Source organism: Bufo gargarizans, chromosome 10 (assembly GCF_014858855.1).
Source record: "Bufo gargarizans isolate SCDJY-AF-19 chromosome 10, ASM1485885v1, whole genome shotgun sequence".
In the NCBI taxonomy this organism is placed as follows: Eukaryota; Metazoa; Chordata; class Amphibia; order Anura; family Bufonidae; genus Bufo; species Bufo gargarizans.
In genome coordinates, this window is record NC_058089.1 from 9003226 (window position 1) to 9028411 (window position 25186).

General features: G+C 40.7%; 1 protein-coding gene across 2 annotated transcripts in view; it reads right to left on the reverse strand.

The window, feature by feature from the left end:
• Positions 1-25186, reverse strand: part of OSBPL5 (oxysterol binding protein like 5) — an 85548-nt gene that overhangs the window by 39418 nt on the left and 20944 nt on the right. The window contains exons 2-10 of one of the 2 annotated variants that reach the window (XM_044269644.1): positions 21157-21313; positions 19520-19593; positions 11665-11745; positions 10527-10628; positions 8144-8347; positions 7795-7879; positions 7095-7266; positions 5329-5515; positions 4663-4847 (exon numbers count right to left, since the gene is read on the reverse strand). In XM_044269644.1, coding sequence (XP_044125579.1) covers positions 4663-4847; positions 5329-5515; positions 7095-7266; positions 7795-7879; positions 8144-8347; positions 10527-10628; positions 11665-11745; positions 19520-19593; positions 21157-21292 — 1226 coding nt within the window. In that variant the 5' untranslated portion in view covers positions 21293-21313. Of the gene's footprint in view, positions 1-4662; positions 4848-5328; positions 5516-7094; positions 7267-7794; positions 7880-8143; positions 8348-10526; positions 10629-11115; positions 11192-11664; positions 11746-19519; positions 19594-21156; positions 21314-25186 lie in introns of those variants that run through there. The other variant, XM_044269645.1, reaches the window with a different exon arrangement.

Below are 25186 nucleotides of genomic sequence, written 5' to 3' on the forward strand. Positions count from 1 at the left end.
AGTATTTTCATCCACACAGAGGTCCTGTCCATAAGATGGTCGCTGATGGAGGGTCATGTGACCAGGTAAATCCTCTCCTTGTGAGGTCTCCGCCATTCAAAAAAAATAAAAAATCGGGTTCAGATAGAGCAGTCCGTACCCGATCTGCTCAACACTAGTAATGAGCTTTTCAAAAGAAGCAAGCAGTCTCTGGAACGTGTGTTTTCGCAATGCTTGTTAGCATACTATCTTAAAATGGGAGGAGGACAAAAAGAAAGAGGGTGACATTTTAAAATATTGGAAAGTATATCTGGGGAAGGGATATTCTGTTCCGACAAAAGTTCCCCCACTATAGTGGAGGAGAGAAAGGCCCACACGTCTGGATAAGCATCTGAAGTAACCCACATGAGGTCAGGAAGAAGGTTAGCTGGCATCAGCCAAGAGGGGGCCAGGGCCAATTTGTTATAAACGCTGAGTCACATTGTACACAAACCTCGAAGGGGGTCAGAGTCCTCGGCTGTAAAGGGACAAGGATCTGGCAGGCAAAGATGGAAAGAGGAGCCAGCAGTGTGCGCAAAAGCGCTGCAACATCAGGTTGTCTCCTTGGCTCCACTAGTTCTAGCCATCTGCTTAGTTGAACAGCCTGATCTTGTTTCACATTTGTGTTAAGCAGATCCAGCAGGCTGTTACCAGATCCATGAATACTGGGTGCTACCATGCGCTGCCGAGATACAGTCCGGCCCTATTCAATATAATGGTGACCGGCAGAGATCCCCGCAAATATGCAGAAAAGCCGCCAGACAAATACTGCTGCACGCAGCTGTTTTCGTCCGGCCACCTCTCGGCATATTTGCCGGGTAGCGGCCGAATCTCCACCAGTCCCCATTGTAGTGAGTGGAGCCGGACAGTAGTGCCCTGTATTCACAGGTCTGGCAGGCTGTTCCAGGTCAGCCGGATGTGGTTTAACGCAGATGTGAAACAGCTCTAATACATAACATAAAGTAAGCACAGCCCCACCTCTCATCGCCTAAACAGGATATTGTAAATGATACAAAGCCTCCACCTCCCCCATATAGTGAGAGAACATGCGTCTAATGTCGGTAAAGAACTTGGAAGGTTGTATATTGGTACCAGCTGCACAGTGTATAGGAATTTAGGGAGTATATATGCTTTCAGTAGATTTTTGGGACCCATCCAAGACAGAAACGGAAGATCATATGTTTGTAAGAGACGCTTTACTGAGTCCAACAGGGGAACATAGTTATTCAAGTATAAGTCTGTAAAAAATCTTGGGATCTGTATTCTCAAATATTTTAGAGGTCCCTTCATCCAAGGAAAGGGCGATAGGGTTAGCAGTTGAGTTATTGCATCTTTAGGTAACGTGATATCCAACAATTCCAACTTGGTGGGATTCATTTTAAAGGTTGAGAATCTGCCAAAATTCCGCAACTTGACATTTAACACTTTCAGTCCCGTCTTTGGATTGGTAATAAGAAACAGAAAATCATCCCCCAAGGCGTAGCATTTCAGATCTCTGTTGCCATACTTTACGTCCACAATCTCAGTAGTCTGTCTAATAGATTGGAGCAGAGTTTCTGCCTCCAAAATAAACAGAGTCGGAGACAAAGGGCACCCAGCCTCCTATATTAGATATCTCAAAGACAGGTGAAAGTGTACCATTAACCCAGAATCTAGCGTGTCGTTGCCCATATAAAATGAAAATCGCCTGGATAAATGGGTCTGAGAGGTTGAATTTATGAAGAGCCAGTCTCATAAAAACTCAACCCTATCAAATGCCTTTTCAGCGCCTTTCCACCATTTTCTGATGACTCACTATCACACTGTGATACAAAAATGATTTTTTTTTTAACATTTTTACAACAAGAAGTAAATGATAATGAGCCCGAGAGAGATCCTGATGAAGAAGTCATATAACCTTAAGTACATTCGTTTCACCAGGCAAGCATAAAAACTGCAAGACTCATCCTTTTTACCTGCCAGGAGCGCTGGAGGCTGCTCAGGAAAGTCCTAATTTCTCAGGCAATTGTTGTCACATTACCGCACGGCTCTTATGAAAATGTGCAATAAAATATGTTTTATATGGAAGTGCGGACAAGCCCCTGGAGGATTCGCGGTTCTCAGCAATTCTCTAAGCAAAGTTGATCATACCATTTTTTATTTTTTTTTGCCTGACGATCCTGTCACTAAATATTCGGTCTGATGGATTGTCATTGAGAGAATACAGTGCACCAGGGGAATACAATAAAGTACGTTGTATCGTTACTTGAAGGTCGAGTTGTTCTTCATTTGTAAGAATGCATTGTGTGAAAAATATTTTATGATAAAACTGCACCATCAGTTCATACACTGTAATGCTCTACGTTGGCTAATCAAACAATCAATTCCTTATCTCATATGTGGAAAGATAAGGGAGGGGCACATCTTTTTTTTACCACCACTGTATGTCAGGCATTGACAATGTATGTTTACTGAAAGGGGGCGCTAGTGTCCAACGTAATAGCTGCATCAGAGCTCATAGTTGGTTACACCCGACACCCGCTACTCTAAAGCCTCCTATAGCGGTGCAGCAGTTTTGTTGCATCTCATTTCCCTTTGTGGAGAAATAGAAGACACTTCTCATGGTGCTGCCGAGTCTTAGTTCTGTGACTAAGCGTGGTTGCTTTTGATCAGGGTGATGGGCCCATAATTAAATGACTCTCCTCAGTATAATCAAATAGACCAAAGACAATGCAGTAAGACATCTGCTATTCATCAGGCAGCTTCTAATGGACTGCTAAAATGTAATCCAGAGCTGACCTTCTATCTTTTATAAGGTCAAGAAATAATGAGCAAACTCCAACTCTTTAATGGATGGGAGATATATACAGCCAATATCTCAGAAGCCGGATGATACCAGATAATTACAGAACTTGTGTCCTGCAGAGGTGATCCTGAGGTACTATCTAGTCATATTGTAAATATACTGTATTACTTCTCCTGTACTGATCCTGAGTTACATCATGTATTATACTCCAGAGCTGCACTCACTATTCTGCTGGTGCAGTCACTGTGTACATACATTACTTATCCTGTACTGATCCTGAGTTACATCCTGTATTATACTCCAGAGCTGCACTCACTATTCTGCTGGTGGAGTCACTGTGTATGTATATTACTTACCCTCTACTGATCCTAATTATACTCCAGAGCTGCACTCACTGTAACTAAGAATCAGTAGAGGATAAGTAATGTATGTATACAGTGACTGCACCAGCAGAATAGTGAGTGCAGCTCTGGAGTATAATACAGGATGTAACTCAGGATCAGTATAGGCGAAGTAATGTATGTACACAGTGACTGAACCAGCAGAATCGTGAGTGCAGCTCTGGAGTATAATACAGGATGTAACTCAGGATGAGTACAGGATAAGTAATGTATGTACACAGTGACTGCACCAGCAGAATAGTGAGTGCAGCTCTGGAGTATAATACAGGATGTAACTCAGGATCAGTACAGGATACATAATGTATGTACACAGTGACTGCACCAGCAGAATAGTGAGTGCAGCTCTGGAGTATAATACAGGATGTAACTCAGGATGAGTACAGGATAAGTAATGTATGTACACAGTGACTGCACCGGCAGACTAGTGAGTGCAGCTCTGGAGTATAATACAGGATTAGAGATGAGCAAATTTCATGTTATGAAATTCATTCACGCTTTGTTTGGTGATAAATGCAGAATTGCGTTATGGATTCCATAACCACGGGCCTTAACGCAACTCTATGACTGAATGCATAATGGAAGGCCTTTAGAGGCATTCCGCTATTCATTCCGTCATAATAGAAGTCTATGGCCTGCATAACGGATCCGTCCCATTTCCGTTATGCAGGAGAGGACTCTCCTGCATAACGGAAACAGGACGGATCCGTTTTGCAGCCATAGACTTATATTATGACAGAATGAATAACGGAATTCCTCTAAAGGCCTTCCATTATGCATTCAGTCATAGAATTGCATTATGGCCCGTGGTAACGGAATCCATAACGCAATTCTGCTTTTACCACCAAAGGAAGCGTGAACGAATTTCAAAATATGAAATTTGCTCATCTCTATACAGAATGCAACATTAACCAGCAGAATAGTGAGTGCAGCTCTGGATCAGTACAGGATAAGTGGAAAGAGACTCTGGATTTTATATAGAATAATGTCAGCTATAACTAAATGTCAGAATGTGACCTTAGGCTTGAAATATGGTGTTTAGTTTGATGCGGTTATAGAAGTACTGTATATTTATAGAGGTGTTATGACAACATGACATTAGTAATATGACCATGTAGCTCTGTAGGTCCCGCTAGGACATCTAATGGCATGAACATCCTAATGTCAGACCTGGTTAAAATGTGTTCCAGGTTTGTTTTTGCTACAGGAGTGTGAGGTGTGAACATACACCTGATATGGACAGCTGTTTATATGACATTTGTAGATTTAGGCTCGATTTAGAAGGGCCAACGGAGCAGCCGATTGTCAGAAAGAAAATGTCCTTTCCCTACAGTCGGCTGCCCGTTCAGTGAAGGAGACCGTGCATTTACATGCAGCGATCTCCTTCACTGTACGAGGATAAAGGATCGCTCATGTGCTGCTCGTGTTACTGCTCGTGTGATAGGAGCATTGTGCACTCACTGTGATAGTATGTCTGCATGATAGTAATAATCCGACAATTTGTTGAGAAAAGAGCGAGGCTCCAGGATGAACGTTGGCAGAACGACTCTGGAAAGGTCCATGCCGGGTCTCATTTGCTTTAGTAACGTCCACATCAAGCTTTTGTTTTCATCAGAGACAGTCTCCATCTGTGACGCTTCTCCAATCTAACAGCACAGAAGAAAGGCAAAGGATCAGCTCATTTATGAGGGGCCACAATGCAAAACACAGTGCAAACTCTAACAGGGACCCCTACCATGTGCCATTTATAACAGTAGTGTCTTATTGTGTGGCAGAGGAGCCATTGATCCCCCTGAGTCACCAGGTACCCATCGCTGTGATATTTCATCCCTATGCTGATGTGACATCATCTGATGACTGCCATGGTCCACTGATGTGACGTTACATGGACCTCAAATCACTGGAGCAATCAAAAAAGGATTGCAGAGGACATACCCTATACTTCTGCCTGATTTACTTGTGTAGGTTATATGATGAACCGAACCTAACTATCGACTTTATGGGTTCATCCCAGCTGCAATTTTCATGGTACCTGGAACATGCCTTTTTATTAACACCAATTAAAAGTGAGTGATTGATGTTCCACCATGTCATATATATTTAGGGGTTTCGAGTGTCCCATCATACCTCTCCAAATTCCTCATACAGTTCTTCCATGTATGTAGTCCCCTCCCTATCTAGAGAGATCTCTCCGTGTAATTCGGACTGGTCGCTCTCACTGGTTTTTCTACTCTGCTCGGTTTCAGACTCTTCTATATTGTCCCTTTCCGATTTGTCAGACAAGGTGTCATTTTCTTGCACACATTCATGAAGCCTGAAAAACAAAAAAACAAAGCATCAAATGTAATCCACACTATTAACACTCTATGTTCAGGTAAATATTCAATCTTTAATCCTGTTACTTGTTGTTTGGATGGCAATAATAGTTTTAGGTTTTAATTCATAATATGAGAATTCAGATGTTACTGGAGTTAAGCCCAGCATCTCATTCTTTCATGTTGCATTCCAGGAGGCTGAGATTTACATTCCAGGAGGCTGAGATTTGAGGAGCTGTTTGCCACGGTGCTCCTACAGTAATAGAAGGAACACTTTGGGTACTATATATATATTTTTTCTGTGTGTCACAGGCAAGCACAGAGACAGCTAAATCAGCCTTGCAGTGTAAGAACCCCACTAGACAGCTCTTTATAGACTTCTTTCTGTGGAATAACAGTGCATTAGTAAGTATGTAAAAATATATGGGATCAGTTAAAGGGTAGATATAATTGGGGTCTAAAAAAATATACATAAGTCTCTACTCTTAACTAATGGTTACCTTCTATCTATTTTCTTGTGACTGATAATTAGTTTCTTTCTAACTCTGCTACTTTAGGGCACTGGTTTCTGACTCCAGCTTAGCTACAATGTCTATTAGTACAGATGTCTATAGATGGGGTCAGGTCTGGGCAGCAAATGATCCTCGAATGCATTGCTGCAGGAAAGTAGGAACTCCAGTAACACAAAATAGAGAATTCCTGGCAAATGAAAGATGTTTCAAAGCCTAATGTTTTTTTATTGCATTGGAGGTATACAATCTCAGGACCTATTTCGGCCCGTCCAGCCTTCATCAACTAATCGTTCATTAGCTGATGAAGGCTGGACAGGCCAAAACACGTCCTGAGATTGTATACCTTATCATGCAATAAAAAGCATAAGCATCTTGCGTTTGCTGGAATTTCTCTATGCTATTGGGGTTCTAGGGCAGTCTCATCAGGGCCTTTGGCTGCTGCATTGATTTAAGGACAGAATTATTGTAAACTACATGTAGCTAAAGCATAATGGCCCTGAAAATGATTCCCAGTCTTCTCTCATTCAGACGTGCACTGAAAACCTTACTTTTCAAACAGGCGTTTGATCTTCCTATATACCGTAATACTTATTTTTGGTTCATATAATTTTATTTTTTTCCCTAAATCTTAGTCTATAAATTCACGGTTGGTAATGTCCTTTCTATTTTAAAGATACCTTTTCCTCACGTTTATTAATTTTGTTCTCTTCACATTCTCTATGTCTCGACCGAACCCTTTGAACCTTGAGATCCCCCTACCTTCCCTCCCTTTTTCTTAATTCTCCATTTGATAAGTGCTAGGAAATTGGTCTCTGGAATAGGTGCCTTATTCTCTAGGCATTTGTGGCCCATGGCAAGTGTCATGCCTTCTTTTTCCTCCCTTGTTGAATTAGCCAGCTAAGCGCATCGAGGCCCTAAGGGTAAGACTGCGTGTACACAAGACTATACATCATTATCATCATAATAAGCCTCAATAACAGGGGAAACTTATTTAAGGAAAAATGACTAGTGGTCTCTTAGGACCCCAAAAGACTCTCTGTGTTAGGTTCAGGCCTGAGGATCTTACTGGAAGAGTTCCTGCTCAGAGAAGGTAGATGCCTGCAGTAATGTGTACAGCCCGTTATGGGTCACATCAGGTGGGGTTATGATGTCTCCTTCCTTTCCTTGCTTGGGCAGATTAATCTTGAAGAGACTGGAGCACCGAAGAGCCAGTTCAAGAGCGTCCATCCAACAGCGCCCTGAAACACAAGAAGCAGGAGGGCAGAAGTCTCAGAGAGGATAATGACTAGTAATAATAGAATTCCACACATCAAAACCGGGCAAGGAGTACCCAGACACTAAATCTGACCAAAGATCTAATTGTTTGCCAAAATTAAGACAATTTTGATGGGATCTACAGATAAACCAATGGCAGAACATAGACATTAGCTTGCTGGCAAATCCCATCAAATCTGGCAGGGTCTGCTGACTGTATCCCATGTCTATGATCAGATTTAGGCTGTTCAGTCTAAGTTGTCCAACTCCACCAAAACCCCACACGTGCCTGTTATTGCTATGGGTTAAGGTAGAAAACCTGCTCCTAGACACATCCAGTCAGACAAAGGACTGAGCGGGTAAAAATGTATTGTGTATCTCCTCCAGCACAAGACTTTGTGGGACAATCAACCATACCCTATAAAATTCAGATTGCTGATAAATCCTGGCAGATAAAAAATTATGGAATGTAATTATATGGGCAATTAATCTCTTAAAATATTTGTTCTTACCATCAGATTCAGAAGCTGCCCTGAATATTAAGTAGCTGCTGGGAAGAGGTAGAGTAATGGATCCAACATTTTCACCTTTAGGGCCCTGAAAAGCAAGAAGCAGCTATAGAAAAGTTCTTATAATTATGCAGAATCAAGCCTAAGCATGGGTGCCCTGAGGCAAGGGCGTTCTACTGATATTATCACTGTTATCTAATGGATCATGTTGGCCTTTGGACCCCTTCACTAGGAACCTGGGAGGGGTGTAACCTCCAACCCTCTCTATAATTACTGCCCATAGCCAAGTAATAAACCTCAGTGCCTTTCCAGTTTATTATAATTCAGGTATTTGTCAAGTCAAAATATTTACCTTAACGGCCCAAATGGACTGATCCAGCGGGTGATAAAGTTTAAAACAAAAGCCGTCTTTCTTAGTGGGTCTCTCAATCAGCTCGCAGGAATGAAGCATTAATGTTCCCACCCACTGCCCGATCTTTGGTGTTTTGTATATCAGTAGCAATCCCGGCTTCAGAACACACCACAGCTTAGTCCAGCTCTTCAATGTGCCGCGAATCTGAAACAGCCAAGAATAACACAGCGGAAGAATGCTGTAATCCTGGAATACAATGAGCCATAATAACGCCCTTATGTACAAGAATATAATTACTATAATACTGCCTCCTATGTACAAGAATATAACTACTATAATGCTGCCTACTATGTACAAGAATATAACTACTATAATACTGCTCCTATGTACAAGAATATAACTACTATAATACTGCCTCCTATGTACAAGAATATAACTACTATAATACTGCTCCTATGTACAAGAATATAACTACTATAATACTGCTCCTATGTACAAGAATATAACTACTATAATACTGCTCCTATGTACAGGAATATAACTACTATAATACTGCCTCCTATGTACAAGAATATAACTACTATAATACTGCCCCTATGTACAAGAATATAACTACTATAATACTGCCTCCTATGTACAAGAATATAACTACTATAATACTGCCTCCTATGTACAGGAATATAACTACTATAATACTGCCTCCTATGTACAAAAATATAACTACTATAATACTGCCTCCTATGTACAGGAATATAACTACTATAATACTGCCTCCTATGTACAAGAATATAACTACTATAATACTGCCTCCTATGTACAAGAATATAACTACTATAATACCGCTCCTATGTACAAGAATATAACTACTATAATACCGCTCCTATGTACAAGAATAAAACTACTATAATACTGTTCCTATGTACAAGAATATAACTACTATAATACTGCCTCCTATGTACAAGAATATAACTACTATAATACTGCCCCTATGTACAAGAATATAACTACTATAATACTGCCTCCTATGTACAGGAATATAACTACTATAATACTGCCTCCTATGTACAAAAATATAACTACTATAATACTGCCTCCTATGTACAGGAATATAACTACTATAATACTGCCTCCTATGTACAAGAATATAACTACTATAATACTGCCTCCTATGTACAAGAATATAACTACTATAATACCGCTCCTATGTACAAGAATATAACTACTATAATACCGCTCCTATGTACAAGAATAAAACTACTATAATACTGTTCCTATGTACAAGAATATAACTACTATAATACTGCCTCCTATGTACAAGAATATAATTACTATAATACTGCTCCTATCTACAAAAATATAACTACTATAATACTGCCTCCTATGTACAAGAATATAATTACTATAATACTGCTCCTATCTACAAAAATATAACTACTATAATACTGCTCCTATGTACAAGAATATAACTACTATAATACTGCTCCTATATACAAGAATATAACTACTATAATACTGCTCCTATGTACAAGAATAGAACTACTATAATACTGCTCCTATGTACAAGAATATAACTACTATAATACTGCCTCCTATGTACAAGAATATAACTACCATAATACTGCTTCTATGTACAAGAATATAACTACCATAATACTGCTCCTATGTACAAAAATATAACTACTATAATACTTCTCCTATGTACAAGAATATAACTTCTATAATACTGCCTTCTAAGTACAAGAATATAATTAATATAATATAACTACTATAATTCTGCCTCCTATATACAAGAATATAACTACTATAATACTACTCCTATGTACAAGAATATAACTACTATATTATTGCTCCTATGGACAAGAATATAACTACTATAATACTGCTCCTATGGACAAGAATATAACTACTATAATACTGCTCCTATGGACAAGAATATAACTACTATAATACTGCTCCTATGGACAAGAATATAACTACTATAATACTGCTCCTATGTACAAGAATATAACTACTATAATACTGCCTCCTACTGTACAAGAATATAACTACTATAATACTGCTCCTATGTACAAGAATATAACTACTAATATACTGCTTCTATGTACAAGACTATAACTACTATAATACTGCTCCTATGTATATGAATATAACTACTATGGTGGTGACTGACAGCCTGGTTTAAGAGATTATTGCTGTTATCATACCTGTGATACTGTATGTAGGTACCAGATTTGAAGTAATTACTTTCTACTATCTTTTGTGTACATTTCATTCCACCCACAAAAGAGCATAAACACAAGCAATAATGTTATGTTATTATTTGTATTGTAGACACCTTAAAAGGAACATTACAGGATTTATGGACAAGTTCCTTCTCAATTACCTTCAGCCAGTCAGCCACAATCACCACGCTGGGGTCTTTCAGGGCACTGAAGAGCTGTTTAGTTGCTCTCTTCTTCTCCTGCCTATAATTCTTTTTCTGCACCTGTGTAAAAATAGAAAAGAGAAATATTGATCCTAGACAACATTTGCAGTCTGGGGTATGACCTCCAGGGGACACTGTATTAAAACTGAAATTTGCATTCATGTGTTACTCCCTTCCAAGAGTATCAAGAAGAGGTGAGAATGGAGTAACATATGACCGCAGAATCAGACTACATGGGGCATGTTTGTAGTTTGTGACCATGGAGACATGTGATCAACTCACTTGTATGTCTATCATCAGATACAATAATTTTGCAATTATCCTTTTAAAGTGAGTTTCCAACTTTATCACCATGTTGCCAACATCCTGTGCTAATCAATTTCTTAATATCTATTTTTTAGCAGACCGAGCGCAGTTTTTTCTGATTCATAGCTCTGAATCGACTGTATAGACATTGAATTCTTGCTGCCTTCAGCCACAACTAGAGGGAGCCCAGAAGGTTATAAAATACTGTTTTATTGAGTTCAGTGTATAGATAATGACTTACAGGAAGCAAGAATCAGTTCGCGTTTATCCATCTTTGTAGGAGATTTGGAGCTCTGTATCAGAAAATAAAGTTCCATCTGATGTAAAAAATATATTGTGAAATGAATCATCTTAGAATTATAGCTACGTGCAGATTAAATAGAGTGCACATTCACTTTAACGTTTGCCAGTTTTGCAGATATTATTATATATTGCAAGTGGATAAATCATTTTTAATAAAACGAGAATGAAGCTTAAGTAATAGATAATCTGGAGGACAATACTGTGATACTGCTGAGCGGCTTCTCTATTAAGATCCAACGTAGTTGAATGACTCTCAGTCCTAATGCAAGACGTGAGATAACCCTGAAGCTTTTCTTCTTCTCACAATCAGGTAGGTGTCCAAGAAACCTATTAGCTTCTCCCAGCATGAAGCCCTATGTCCTAATCTCATCCACCACGAGGCTGAACCCTCAGATGTTCTACAGCATCATTACAGGCAGATATTACAGGACACCGCGGGTCATTTCTAACACATTATAGCGGATCATTGCTACAAGAAGCCTCTTACCTTGAGGGTGTCCATCTTGGCCGACTTACATGTGGGTGATAAGCATTCCTTGTCTGTCCCATTGCAGAGTTTAATATCAGTCTAGAAGACATGGGTCGGACATTACGTTACAACATTACAGTAAATTATTACATCTTCAATTATGATTTTATCCGGGGAGTCTGACTCTGGATTAATGCCTTCCTTCATCATATTTGCAGGAATGTCTAGGTAATAAAAAAGTGTGCAATTATTTAATATACAGTGCTGTTTTGGTTTTCCTACACAATTTCATGATCTCTCTCAGGGGTGTAGCTATAGGGGATGCAGAGGTAGCAGTCGCTACTGGGCCCAGGAGCCGGAGGGGGCCCAAAGACCCTTGTGCTGCATAAGAAAATACCAGTGTTATAGAAAGTGCATGTTGGTCAAGTTACACCTCTGGCTGGAGGAAAGGGGTTAGGTCAAAAATTTGGCATGTGGGGGGGTTTCTGTTTCAATTTTTGCATGAAGGCTATGTGCTTCCCTGGCCACAAAGCACTGAGGAAGGGGGGCCCAAGCTGAGCCCTTGCAGCAGGGCCCATGAGCCTTTAGCTACACCCGTTATCTATCTGCTTGCTGAGTGAATGGGAGCATCCTAGGAAAGAGGTTCTAAATTACAGAAAGACCCAAGTACTGTATAACAGAAAATAATATTTGCCTTTTCTGCAGTTCAGCACAATGTGTTTCAGACCCCAGTGTGGAGCTGATTAAACAGCCATCATCAGCAGAGCTAATAATATTCTCTTTTATGTTTACAGCATAACCAGAAATCTACTGGAAATTATTTCTCTTTGTCGCAGTTTCATCCACATGAAGTAATCGTACAAATTGCCCAAATCTCTTCAAAGAGTTTCTCCGACATTAAAAGGACACAGGATCCGAAAGTAATAACTAAAAATAAAATCTGTTCTGACATTATTACTGCAGGTTTATTCTCATTTGTATTCAGAGGCAAGGCCGTTGTTTGCTTGTTGCAAGATTAGGGCCAAATTGGTTTGTGCCAGAATTCTAGCGGGAAAAAGTCATATTTTGCTGCACACCATTTTTTACACAAAAGTTTGCAACCTTTTGTGATTTTACAATGCTCTCCCCACCGTGGAAGTGGGGGAAAAGTGGGCCTAGTTAGCATGTTTATTATTTGCACATAAGTAGGGGAGGTGGTGTAAAATAAAACTGGAGTTAGGCTGGGCCCACATCACGTTTTTGCCATACGTTTAACTTATACATTAATGTATTCTCTTTTTTTTTTCTTTTTTTGTTACAGTGGAACTATATGGCATTCGTCTGTGGCATCCATCTAACTTATACATTTTTTGCATACGTTAAACGTGAGATAAAACAGGGATGAGAACGCGGCCTAACATCTCTCTGTAAACGTGTTTTGTTTAAAAATGCCACAAATTAATAAGCCCTAAAATCTACTCCAGCTATGAGATAATACAGCTTTATGGCGGAAATTATTATAACTATGTTGGGTCATGGGACCCGCCTCTTCCATCAAGCACCACATACTTTTAAAAAGTGCTAAGAGCTGCTGGAAGATCAGTGAAAATGAGCCCCATGTGAGTGTTCACAGTATATTTAACTTTAGATAATGCCATTGAGCACAATCCATAGGAAGCTCACATACCTCCACCATATGGTGCCACAATAACACAGTCATAGGGTACATACAGTACAGACCAAAAGTTTGGACACACCTTCTCATTCAAAGAGTTTTCTTTATTTTCATGACTATGAAAATTCTAGATTCACACTGAAGGCATCAAAACTATGAATTAACACATGTGGAATTATATACATAACAAAAAAGTGTGAAACTACTGAAAATATGTCATATTCTAGGTTCTTCAAAGTAGCCGCCTTTTGCTTTGATTACTGCTTTGCACACTCTTGGCATTCTCTTGATGAGCTCCAAGAGGTAGTCACCTGAAATGGTCTTCACTTCACAGGTGTGCCCTGTCAGGTTTAATAAGTGGGATTTCTTGCCTTATAAATGGGGTTGGGACCATCAGTTGCGTTGAGGAGAAGTCAGGTGGATACACAGCTGATAGTCCTACTGAATAGACTGTTAGAATTTGTATTATGGCAAGAAAAAAGTAGCTAAGTAAAGAAAAACGAGTGGCCATCATTACCTTAAGAAATGAAGGTCAGTCAGTCCGAAAAATTGGGAAAACTTTGAAAGTGTCCCCAAGTGCAGTCATAAAAACCATCAAGCGCTACAAAGAAAGTGGCTCACATGCGGACCGCCCCAGGAAAGGAAGACCAAGAGTCACCTCTGCTGCGGAGGAGAAGTTCATCCGAGTCACCAGCCTCAGAAATCGCAGGTTAACAGCAGCTCAGATTAGAGACCAGGTCAATGCCACACAGAGTTCTAGCAGCAGACACATCTCTAGAACAACTGTTAAGAGGAGACTGTGTGAATCAGGCCTTCATGGTAGAATATCTGCTAGGAAACCACTGCTAAGGACAGGCAACAAGCAGAAGAGACTTGTTTGGGCTAAAGAACACAAGGAATGGACATTAGACCAGTGGAAATCTGTGCTTTGGTCTGATGAGTCCAAATTTGAGATCTTTGGTTTCAACCACCGTGTCTTTGTGCGACGCAGAAAAGGTGAACGGATGGACTCTACATGCCTGGTTCCCACCGTGAAGCATGGAGGAGGAGGTGTACTGGTGTGGGGGGGCTTTGCTGGTGACACTGTTGGGGATTTATTCAAAATTGAAGGCATACTGAACCAGCATGGCTACCACAGCATCTTGCAGCGGCATGGTATTCCATCCGGTTTGCGTTTAGTTGGACCATCATTTATTTTTCAACAGGACAATGACCCCAAACACACCTCCAGGCTGTGTAAGGGCTATTTGACCATGAAGGAGAGTGATGGGGTGCTGCGCCAGATGACCTGGCCTCCACAGTCACCGGACCTGAACCCAATCGAGATGGTTTGGGGTGAGCTGGACCGCAGAGTGAAGGCAAAAGGACCAACAAGTGCTAAGCATCTCTGGGAACTCCAAGATTGTTGGAAGACCATTTCAGGTGACTACCTCTTGAAGCTCATCAAGAGAATGCCAAGAGTGTGCAAAGCAGTAATCAAAGCAAAAGGTGGCTACTTTGAAGAACCTAGAATATGACATATTTTCAGTTGTTTCACACTTTTTTGTTATGTATAATGTTAATTCATGGTTTTGATGCCTTCAGTGTGAATCTACAATTTTCATAGTCATGAAAATAAAGAAAACTCTTTGAATGAGAAGGTGTGTCCAAACGTTTGGTCTGTACTGTAAGTAACAGCACTTTGCAGAGCCAAAATAACACAGCCATACAGTGCTCAAATAAAGCCACCATGTAGTGCTCAACAAGCATTCCATAGAGTGCCACACACAGCTATACAGTGTTCAATTACTACTGCCAAACAGTGCAAAAAATATTGCATCAATACAATGTATTCCCATTGCGGTTAAGGCATATTGACAGGGTAAGCCAATAATACCTGATAGACGTCGGTCCCACTTCTGGAAACCGCATCGCTCTTTAGAATGGTGTCCGAAATGTTGGAAACACACAGTGCCCAGATAATACTGCCATACACAACAATAGTTGCAATAGGAGCTCATCCGTAAAGTGTGTATGGAGAGGTGATCTCTATTACGTAATGACGAGTACGTACTGTATGATGTGCACGTTTCTAAACCATCAGTGAGAAAAGGAGTTTATTGGGTAATTGCTGCTAATAGCCCAAGTGAACCCCGATAGAATGAGAATCTGATGATTTAGGCATTACCATAGACTCGGCCTTCTCCCCCTGAGCAGTAGGGGGCACAGTTGTTATAACTGAGGGAAATAATCTGGAAGATTTTGTTCCAGCACTATAGATATCAATAGTCTATGCCAATTAGGGGTAACGGGTACCTCAGGACCTCATGTCCATTAGTGCAGCATTAGTATTGTGGATCTTGGCTCGTATGGAGCACGGCCTCCTCCTGATTTAGCTGCTCAGCCTGAGGATTCTGCTGTTCTCAACAGGACTAAAGAAATTAAGTGTGACACATCCCTGCTGGTTAAATGTCACTGGGGAATTTTATACAAATGTTCCTGCTTCTCTCAGCAGAAAAAGCTCCACGTTGCAGCTCCTTTTCAGGGCAATCTATAAAAGACGCTACAATTCGGCAGGGGATTAATCAATGTATATGCTGCACGGGGCCAAGTCCCATCTCTCGTCACACACGGTTTACAATCAGGTGGCAGTCTGCAGATTAAGTTACCTTGCATAGTGTTTTATACTCTAGTCCAAGGATGGCCAACCTGAGGCTCTCCAGTTGTTGCAAAAGTACAACTCCCAGCATGCCCACACTGCCTACAGCAGGGCATAGTGGGGGTTGTAGTTTTACAACAGCTGGAGAGCTGCCAGTTGGCCATCCCTGTGTCTAGTCACACCCAAAGCTTTAAATACAGGTCTGTTGGATCATACAGAACTTACTTTTTAAGCTGCATGATGTCACATCTCACTCACAGCTGGTTTAGCCTATGTAATGGATGCAGACATAGACTGAACTCCACCTCCTGTCTCTTTAATCCCTCTAAATTATCCCCCCCATCCATGCTCTACACTGCAGCTTTGCTTGTTCACATTAGCTTCTCCAAGAAGAGCAGGCAATGAGTGAATGGAGAGTCGATTTCCATTACAGTAAGGGCGAAATGATTATAAACTACATGCTGTAAGTATTTAAAAAAAATATATAATAATAATAATACTTTCCACATATACACTATATTGGGACAGATGCCCCTTAAAGGGGTGGATAACCTCATCTGAAAATGAAGCCACCCCAGTGATCATGAGGTTGGCATTTTTAAACTCTAGCAATCAGCGGTTTTCACCAAGAGAAGCCACTTACAGCTACTCGATTTCTCTGTAGCGACCTCTGCAGGAAAAATGTAGTATTACATGGCGCAAATTTAAATGAATGAATGGCTTGTGGGGTGGGGGTCCGAAGCAGAGAGTTTTCCTCTATTATGTGCATGTTCCTTATAGGTATCCAATTCATATACATGTGGGCCGCCCCAATATTGGACTATTATCTACAGTAATACACGTGTAGTACTGCAGATATGGAGTCCATATCACTAATTTCCAGTACAGCGGTTTCCACGTGGTGCACACGTCCAGGGATGGCATCCCACTAGTATATAGCGAAGAAGGACCGGCACTCACTTTCTTGCCTATATCAAAAGACGTTTTTTTCAAAGCATAATAGCACGAAACCTTGAACCGAAACTAGTCACTGATGATGTTATTATGCTTATTATCTCGTTATATAGTCAAGAAAATGAGTGCCGGTCCTTCTTTGCTATATACTAGTTTCTGTTAGTGTCAGGACTGCCCGTTATGCCATGTGGGGAGCCATAAGAGTAAAAATATTGCCCCAATATTAAAACTTAACCCTGTTCACAGCATAGGTCCTAATGTTAGAACGGGCTTGTCGAGCATGCACACAGCTGCTCCATTCAAATCTATGGAATAGTCGAGTGTGGTACTTGGCTTTTCTTCGGCAGTCCCATAAGAAATGAAAGGAGCAGCAGCTCGCATGCTCGGTCATCGCTCCATTCTCGACCCCCACTGATCATTCACCTATCCTATGGACAAAGGATTTTTCTATATCTTGGGACAATCCATTTACGCCATAGCACATTCAGCTTTCCAGCCATAAAAGAAAAAATGATAAAGTGAAATTAGAAAATATGCATTCATGATAGGCAGACACAGGCGATGCCTCTGGAATATGAGAATTGTGCCAGCCTCACCACAGCTATCAATGTTTTATCCTTATGACTAAAGCGTAATAATAATGCTATGTAGCGTTTATTGACAATCTGGGTAATTAGCATATTTCCCAGGATGGAGGTTGTCAGTATGAATAATGCATGGGTATGGCGCTGGGTTATGTGCAGTATGTTTACTGCAGAGCCGCTGACGTGAATTATTTATCCCAGTGCTAGAACAGATTCTGCTGCAGTCTCCGGGTCTGAGGCTGGACCCTGACTCACAGCAACAGCTCCACTCAAGATTTCGGAGGACATTTTGTGTATGTCAGTTGCTTTTCTGGGCTGCACTCATATCAGTAATAATGTAAGCAGTTAAAGGGTTTCCAGATTTAATTTAACAGGTCTGTAAAGGGCCTGAAACATTGGCTGGTATTGCAGCTTAAGGTCATTCCCTCAAATACCAGATAAAGCCCATGGTGGTGTTTTCAAGGAAAAACGATCACACATTTTATACACTAGGCTTCCGTGGGCTTAAAAGGGCTGTGTGAGGTGGGATGGATGGGGTCTGTTTTTTTGTAGCAATACCCTTGGGTTGTGTCTGCTAGTCTCTTGAATGACACGGAGCTGCAAAACCAGATCCGGCCAATGAGTGGCACAGTTTATGGAGGAAAAAAGCAGACATCTTCCTACTATTCTTATAAAACCCTTTAAAATATAAAAATAATAAACTCAATAGACGTCTGTCACCAAATCTCATCTCACACTTTCAATGCATATCTTTTGGAGAAATCTTTCACAGCGGAAAATGGTCGGTGTGGTCACGTGACATCATATTAATTTCTGGAGAGACAACGCCGGAAAGCGGAGGTGCAGTACAAAGTGAATGTATATTTATTATATCCGACAGCTGTAGATCCCTATTCTAAAGGTAAATCTCCAGTTATGAGAGGTGCCATGCCACCAGAAGAAATGCAGCCTCCCTCTAAACTGGAAGCCCTCTTTAAAAATCCCCTGACAGGAGTGGTTTTTTACTACTTTTTTACACCTGTTTTCAGGCAGAACTGATCGTACCTTTGCCTGAGCCGTAACCCCTACTTGGTTCCCACCACCATGTAAAACCGTCCGTGCGACATAATTTTGTGTAGTTTAAAAAATAAAAATAAATCACAAAAAGGGGTCTTGTGGCTTTATCTTAAGCAAAACACAATGATCCTGATTTAACATTCCAGATTTCTGGCATCAAAGAGTCGCAAAATAGGTCTTTTTGCATTTCTACACTACCCCCTCCAGTTTTATTATGTGAGTGTGGTTAGCTATGGTAAGGATTTTCACTCCAGATTTAACATGGAGACTTTTTTTTTTTTTTTATTTAAGTCGCAGCCTCACTTCAAGAAGAGGGTTGAGAAGGAAAACTGGACAAAAGTGGTAGGTTTAAGGATAAGACAGATTTAGCAAACTACATGTGACATTTGATAAATGTGGCATAAAGCACATCGCAGACTCAAGCAAAACTGACTTCAAATATTTCCCTCCTGATAAATTCCCCCATTATTCGTAAATAACCCCCTAAATCTTTTGAACACAGGGGGAAAGGAGCAATATACTAGGGAGTCAATGTTTGCCACTTTGAATTTAGTTGTGTCCCATGGATGGCTTCTATGATTTTTTTTAACCCATTTGGGACTGAACACTTGCCCAGCTGGGTACTACATATCCTTCGGGATCCAGTGGGATTATCATCATGTCAAAGCTATCGATTTATCAATTTAGGTGTGGACACTTATAAGTCTTATAAAGTTGAAATTCATGTAGCAGAAAATACTGTGTGTGTATTTCTGGCATTATATGTGATTGAAAGGAGGTACTCGAGATAGGAGGGTGTCAAGAAAAGAGCTTCCGGACTCCTAACCTTGCCTAGGTTCCTAACTTGTATAAAAATAATAAACTCTCTCGAAAACAAGAGGCACTGAGTTATGAGACACAGGGTTCCTTAGGTGCATATTGACTATATCTGGAGGCCTCCTGTGGATAAGTCAAGCATATACATTAATCATAAGACATATCTGGTACCTTACTAGCAGCATTTGGACTCAGCGGAGCTTCATCCCTCACAATTGGTAGACTGTTATGTTCTGTATCTTTTCCTGCAGAGGAGCAATAAAAGAACATGAACCTCACACCAGTATTAACACATTAAAGGGGTTATCTCATTAAAAATAAACGACATTTTTTCAAACCAGCACCTGGATCTGAATGCTTTTGTAACTGAAAATTTTAGATACGCACTGAGTTATGTACTGAAATCTTTCTGTATAGCGCCAGCCGTTTCCTCTTTTTCTATTTCTCTCTCCTGCTCACTGAGTAGTGATGAGCGGCAGGGACAATATTCAAATTCTCGATATTTCGCGAATATTTTGTATAATATTCGTCATATATTCGCAAATTCGAGATTATATTCTTGATTGCGAAAATCGGCAATGTATTATTCACATAATGCGCGCTAAATAACGCCGTGGGTCACTTATGCTACATTTTTCAAGCTGGTATACGTTTCCTGAGACTGGAGAAAATGGTCGGCACGGCAGAACATTAGAATAGCTTTATATGCAGATAGAGTGCTCCAATATATTTGCGCTTGCCAATTGTCGGCAATTAATGATGCGTATATTTTTGCGCAATACGTGCAACTTGTGACATCACAGCGCTATGTCTGTAGCATGTATGTATGGACCGCAGAACCTATCAGCTACACTATAGATCAATCTAACCTACACTGACTATCTCCCCCTAACTATCTGAATTACATATATATAAGTTAACTCTCTAATGCAGGCATGCTCAACCTGTGGCCCTCCAGCTGTTGCAAAACTACAACACCCAGCATGCCCGAACAGCCTACAGCAGGGCATTGTGGGAGTTGTAGTTTTCACAACAGCTGGAGGGCCACAGGTTGAGCATGCCTGGTCTAATGTAATACAACAAAGCACAGAGCACAGCAATGACACTGCTGTCTCGAACTGCAATAAACTTTAGAAAATAGCTGCTGGGGAGGTTCTTATATAGTAAGGGGTTGGCAACTTTTCTATTGGTTGCTAGGGATGTTGCTAAGCTGTGACAAAGCCTTCTCATTGGCCCACAAGCTAGAAGAAGGGGAGGGATGATCACCTGATGTGTACTGTGTTAAAAATAATAACATATATATATATATATATATATATATATATATATATATATATTCGTCATTACGAATATATAGCACTATATTCGAAATATTAGCGAATTCTCGAAGTGCCGATATCTGCGATAAAAATTCGCTTTTCGAATATTCGCGCTCAACACCATCACTGAGATGGAAGCGCATGCTCAGTAGTTTCATCCTTCATCTGCCACCAGCTGCAGTGGAAAGGACATGCCCCCTAAGCGGACAGCTTGAAATAAATCTAACAGAGCAATTGGAGTAATGAATGGGGAGCTCTTTGGATCCATGTGAGATACAGGGTTGGTTGTACGTTTGTTAGACTGTCTTGTACTATATGATATCAGATTTTCATTTTTTACACTAATCATTGGATAACCCCTTTAGGATCCATAATTAATAATAATAAACTTTGTTGGTTGTCTTCTACATTGCTCTTGTAGACTAATGAATCCTTCTATCTGGAGGACGCATTATTACTAGAGCGCCCTGGTAACAGCACAATACTCACCTGTATTAAGCGCGTTCATATCATTATCAGCTCCAAGCGACAAGTTTCGCCCCAGCTTGTTATTGTCGACCTTCTGAGGAGTAATGGCGGCTGGACACAAGGAAAATCTGCGCCGAAGGAAATTCTCCTCCTTCATGTTGTGCGCCGGAGAGGTTTTCTGAAAGTATAGAGTCCAGGATTTATTGCAGTGTTTTCACCCAAAAGATCGCTATTAACCACATGAAGCCTATAGACAATATTCTGGCACTGCCTCCACGTATACCGCAATACTTATAGGGCCCTCAAGGGATTCCATTTATCACAATAAAACGCTGATTATCTGGAAAGCACAGAACTACCAAGGTGCCAGATTATCAAATATTCTGAGTTACTGGAATTTTCCCAAACTGCTAAATCTTCACGGTTTTAATCTGTGAGATCAAGGGCAGCACTGTAGGATATATTATCTGCACGAGCTATAGTTAGAATTAAAATTAAGCCATCAACAGTAACAGGCCTGATTGCTTATGGTTTACAGGAAGCACCACATGTTTTGCCTTCAAATAAAATAAACTGGAATGTAACAGAAAAAAGAAAAGTAAACATTTTTGCAGAAAATATGGTAGTGTATGTAAAATGACCTGCATCCTCCTTATATAGAGGCACTATATTCCATCTACATCAGACACAGCCTTCAGGCTCAACCTTCAGAGCTTTTAATTGCAGCTGTCAACATGTAATCTATGATTATATTGTTCTGGAGAATATTTGCCATTTGCAGCTCAGAACACTTAGGCCCAACACTTACTGAATATAGTAACAATCCACATTTCTCCTATGACTAATATAAATGATGCACGGCTCCGCTGGCACCAGATTATTGCTTAGAAAAAGCCTCTAAATTTAGACCCCGAGTAGAAGCTGCTTTTTTAACGAAACCTCGGGAGTTCAGTTGGCGCCCATGCAGTACAGAGTAGTCAGAGATGGTCAGGAGGGTGCTGTGAGGAGCCGACAGACATCGATCTCTCACTGACCCCCGGGAATGTGTGGGTGTCAGGACACAGGCACCAGCGTCATTGGCCGCTGTCTTGTAAGTTAGTTGTACTAGAGGTGCATCATGGGTGAAAGTTTTCTTGCTGAGATATTTTTTTAAATGAGTCATACCTTTTTTTCATAAATTACATCCTCTACGTGAAGATTTACAGCTATTTGGCAAAAATTATATATATATATATATAGTATGAAGAAATATTTTCATCCAAGTAATTATATATACTTTACTTAAAGAGTCACATTGTTAAGAGTCTTTTAGTGATCCCGAGTTACATCCAGTATTATACTCCTGAGCTGCACTCACTATTCTGCTGGTGCAGTCACTGTGTACATACATTACTTATCCTGTACTGATCCCGAGTTACATCTTATATTATACTCCAGAGCTGCACTCACTATTCTGCTGGTGCAGTCACTGTGTACATACATTACTTATCCTGTACTGATCCCGAGTTACATCCTGTATTATACTCCAGAGCTGCACTCACTATTCTGCTGGTGCAGTCACTGTGTACATACATTACTTATCCTGTACTGATCCTGAGTTACATCCTGTATTATACTCCAGAGCTGCACTCACTATTCTGCTGGTGCAGTCACTGTGTACATACAGTACTTATCCTGTACTGATCCTAAGTTACATCCTGTATTATACTCCAGTGCTGCACTCACTATTCTGCTGGTGCAGTCACTGTGTACATACATTACTTATCCTGTACTGATCCTGAGTTACACCCTGTATTATACTCCAGAGCTGCACTCACTATTCTGCTGGTGGAGTCACTGTGTACATACATTACTTATCCTGCACTGATCCTGAGTTACATCCTGTATTATACTCCAGAGCTGCACTCACTATTCTGCTGGTGCAGTCACTGTGTACATACATTACTTATCCTGTACTGATCCTGAGTTACACCCTGTATTATACTCCAGAGCTGCACTCACTATTCTGCTGGTGGAGTCACTGTGTACATACATTACTTATCCTGCACTGATCCTGAGTTACATCCTGTATTATACTCCAGTGCTGCACTCACTATTCTGCTGGTGCAGTCACTGTGTACATACATTACTTATCCTGTACTGATCCTGAGTTACACCCTGTATTATACTCCAGAGCTGCACTCACTATTCTGCTGGTGGAGTCACTGTGTACATACATTACTTATCCTGCACTGATCCTGAGTTACATCCTGTATTATACTCCAGAGCTGCACTCACTATTCTGCTGGTGCAGTCACTGTGTACATACATTACTTATCCTGTACTGATCCTGAGTTACATCCTGTATTATACTCCGGAGCTGCACTCACTATTCTGCTGGTGCAGTCACTGTGTACATACATTACTTATCCTGTATTATACTCCAGAGCTGCACTCACTATTCTGCTGGTGCAGTCACTGTGTACATACATTACTTATCCTGTACTGATCCTGAGTTACATGGTGGAGTCACTGTGTACATACATTACTTATCCTAGACTGATCCTTCATTACATCCTGTATTATACTCCAGAGCTGCACTCACTATTCTGCTGGTGCAGTCACTGTGTACATATATTACTTATCCTGTACTGATCATGAGTTACATTCTGTATTATACTCCACCAGCAGAATAGTGAGTGCAGCTCTGGAGTAAAATACAGGATGTAACTCAGGAGTATAGGATAAGTAATGTATGTACACAGTGACTCCACCAGCAGAATAGTGAGTGCAGCTCTGGAGTCACTGTGTACATACATTACTTATCCTATACTGATCCTGAGTTACATCCTGTATTATACTCCAGAGCTGCACTCACTATTCTGCTGGTGGTGTCACTGTGTACATACATTACTTATCCTGTACCTAGATATAGATAGATATGAGATAGATATGAGATAGATAGATAGATCTGCAGGTACTCATTGAATTAAAGCATAGAATTTATAGTATTGTTTTTATCTAGATCTACATTTTTTTGGCCTGTCCACGGCACAGATGTTTATGGTGCCACCTGTTAGGAGGTGGTTATATAACGTCACACTTAGTAGGCAGCCTTTTCTGTCAATCTGCTCCAGACAGGTTCAGTTACATAGAAACATGTAACCTACATAGCCAGTGAGGTGAAATAATAGCGCTGTGTGCACTGGCCCAGTAAATGGCTGCAGGAGGATGTGAGACACAGGGCAGGGGATCAGCATCGATCCTACATAGACCTAAGTGGAGGGGGAGCAGCATGGACGCCATATTTAGTGATTCATCTATATTAGTAAAGGCACCAAACACGGAGTGCAAGCTTGTCAGTAATAGTTCTAGTAAACATGTCATTATTTGTGATGTCTGAGACATATTGAGGGTACATTCACGTGGCAAATCTGTGAAAAAAAAAATAATCTGTAACAAATCTGCTACATGTGAACATATCTTTATACAAAAGGGTCTGAAACAATGACCACATTTATGCTATCACATAGCCTATCATGGCCAGACGAATAGGTCTCCCATAGTAGCTGTTTGCAGCAGCTCTTGGCTCTAGCTAATAGCAGGAGGACCTCTTTCTATGATGCCCCAGTGCCTAAAAGAGATTATCTAGGATTAGATAAAATGGCTGCTTGCTTCCAGAATCGGTGCCCCACCTGTCCACAGGTTGTCTGAGATATTGCAATTCAGGTCCATTTACTTCAATGGAACTAAGCTACAATACCAGCCCCAGCTGATGGCCAGGCGTTGTGCTGTTTTTGGGAAAAAAAAGGGTCAACTCCCTTTGGGCCAGTCTCAGATGAGTGAGTTGACTGCTGGAAGCATGATATCCCAGCCTGAACTCTGCTTCTGTACCACATATAAGGATTTATATTGCTGCGTGTCCCTGCCCAACATCAGCTGTAATGAATTGTACGCACATAATTCCCTCAGTATAAATCATTACAGGGGATATCGTGCTCCCACACAGAGCGTGTTTACGCGGTCAACTTACTCTTCTGAGACTGGCCTTAAAGGGTTTTCCAAGATTTTG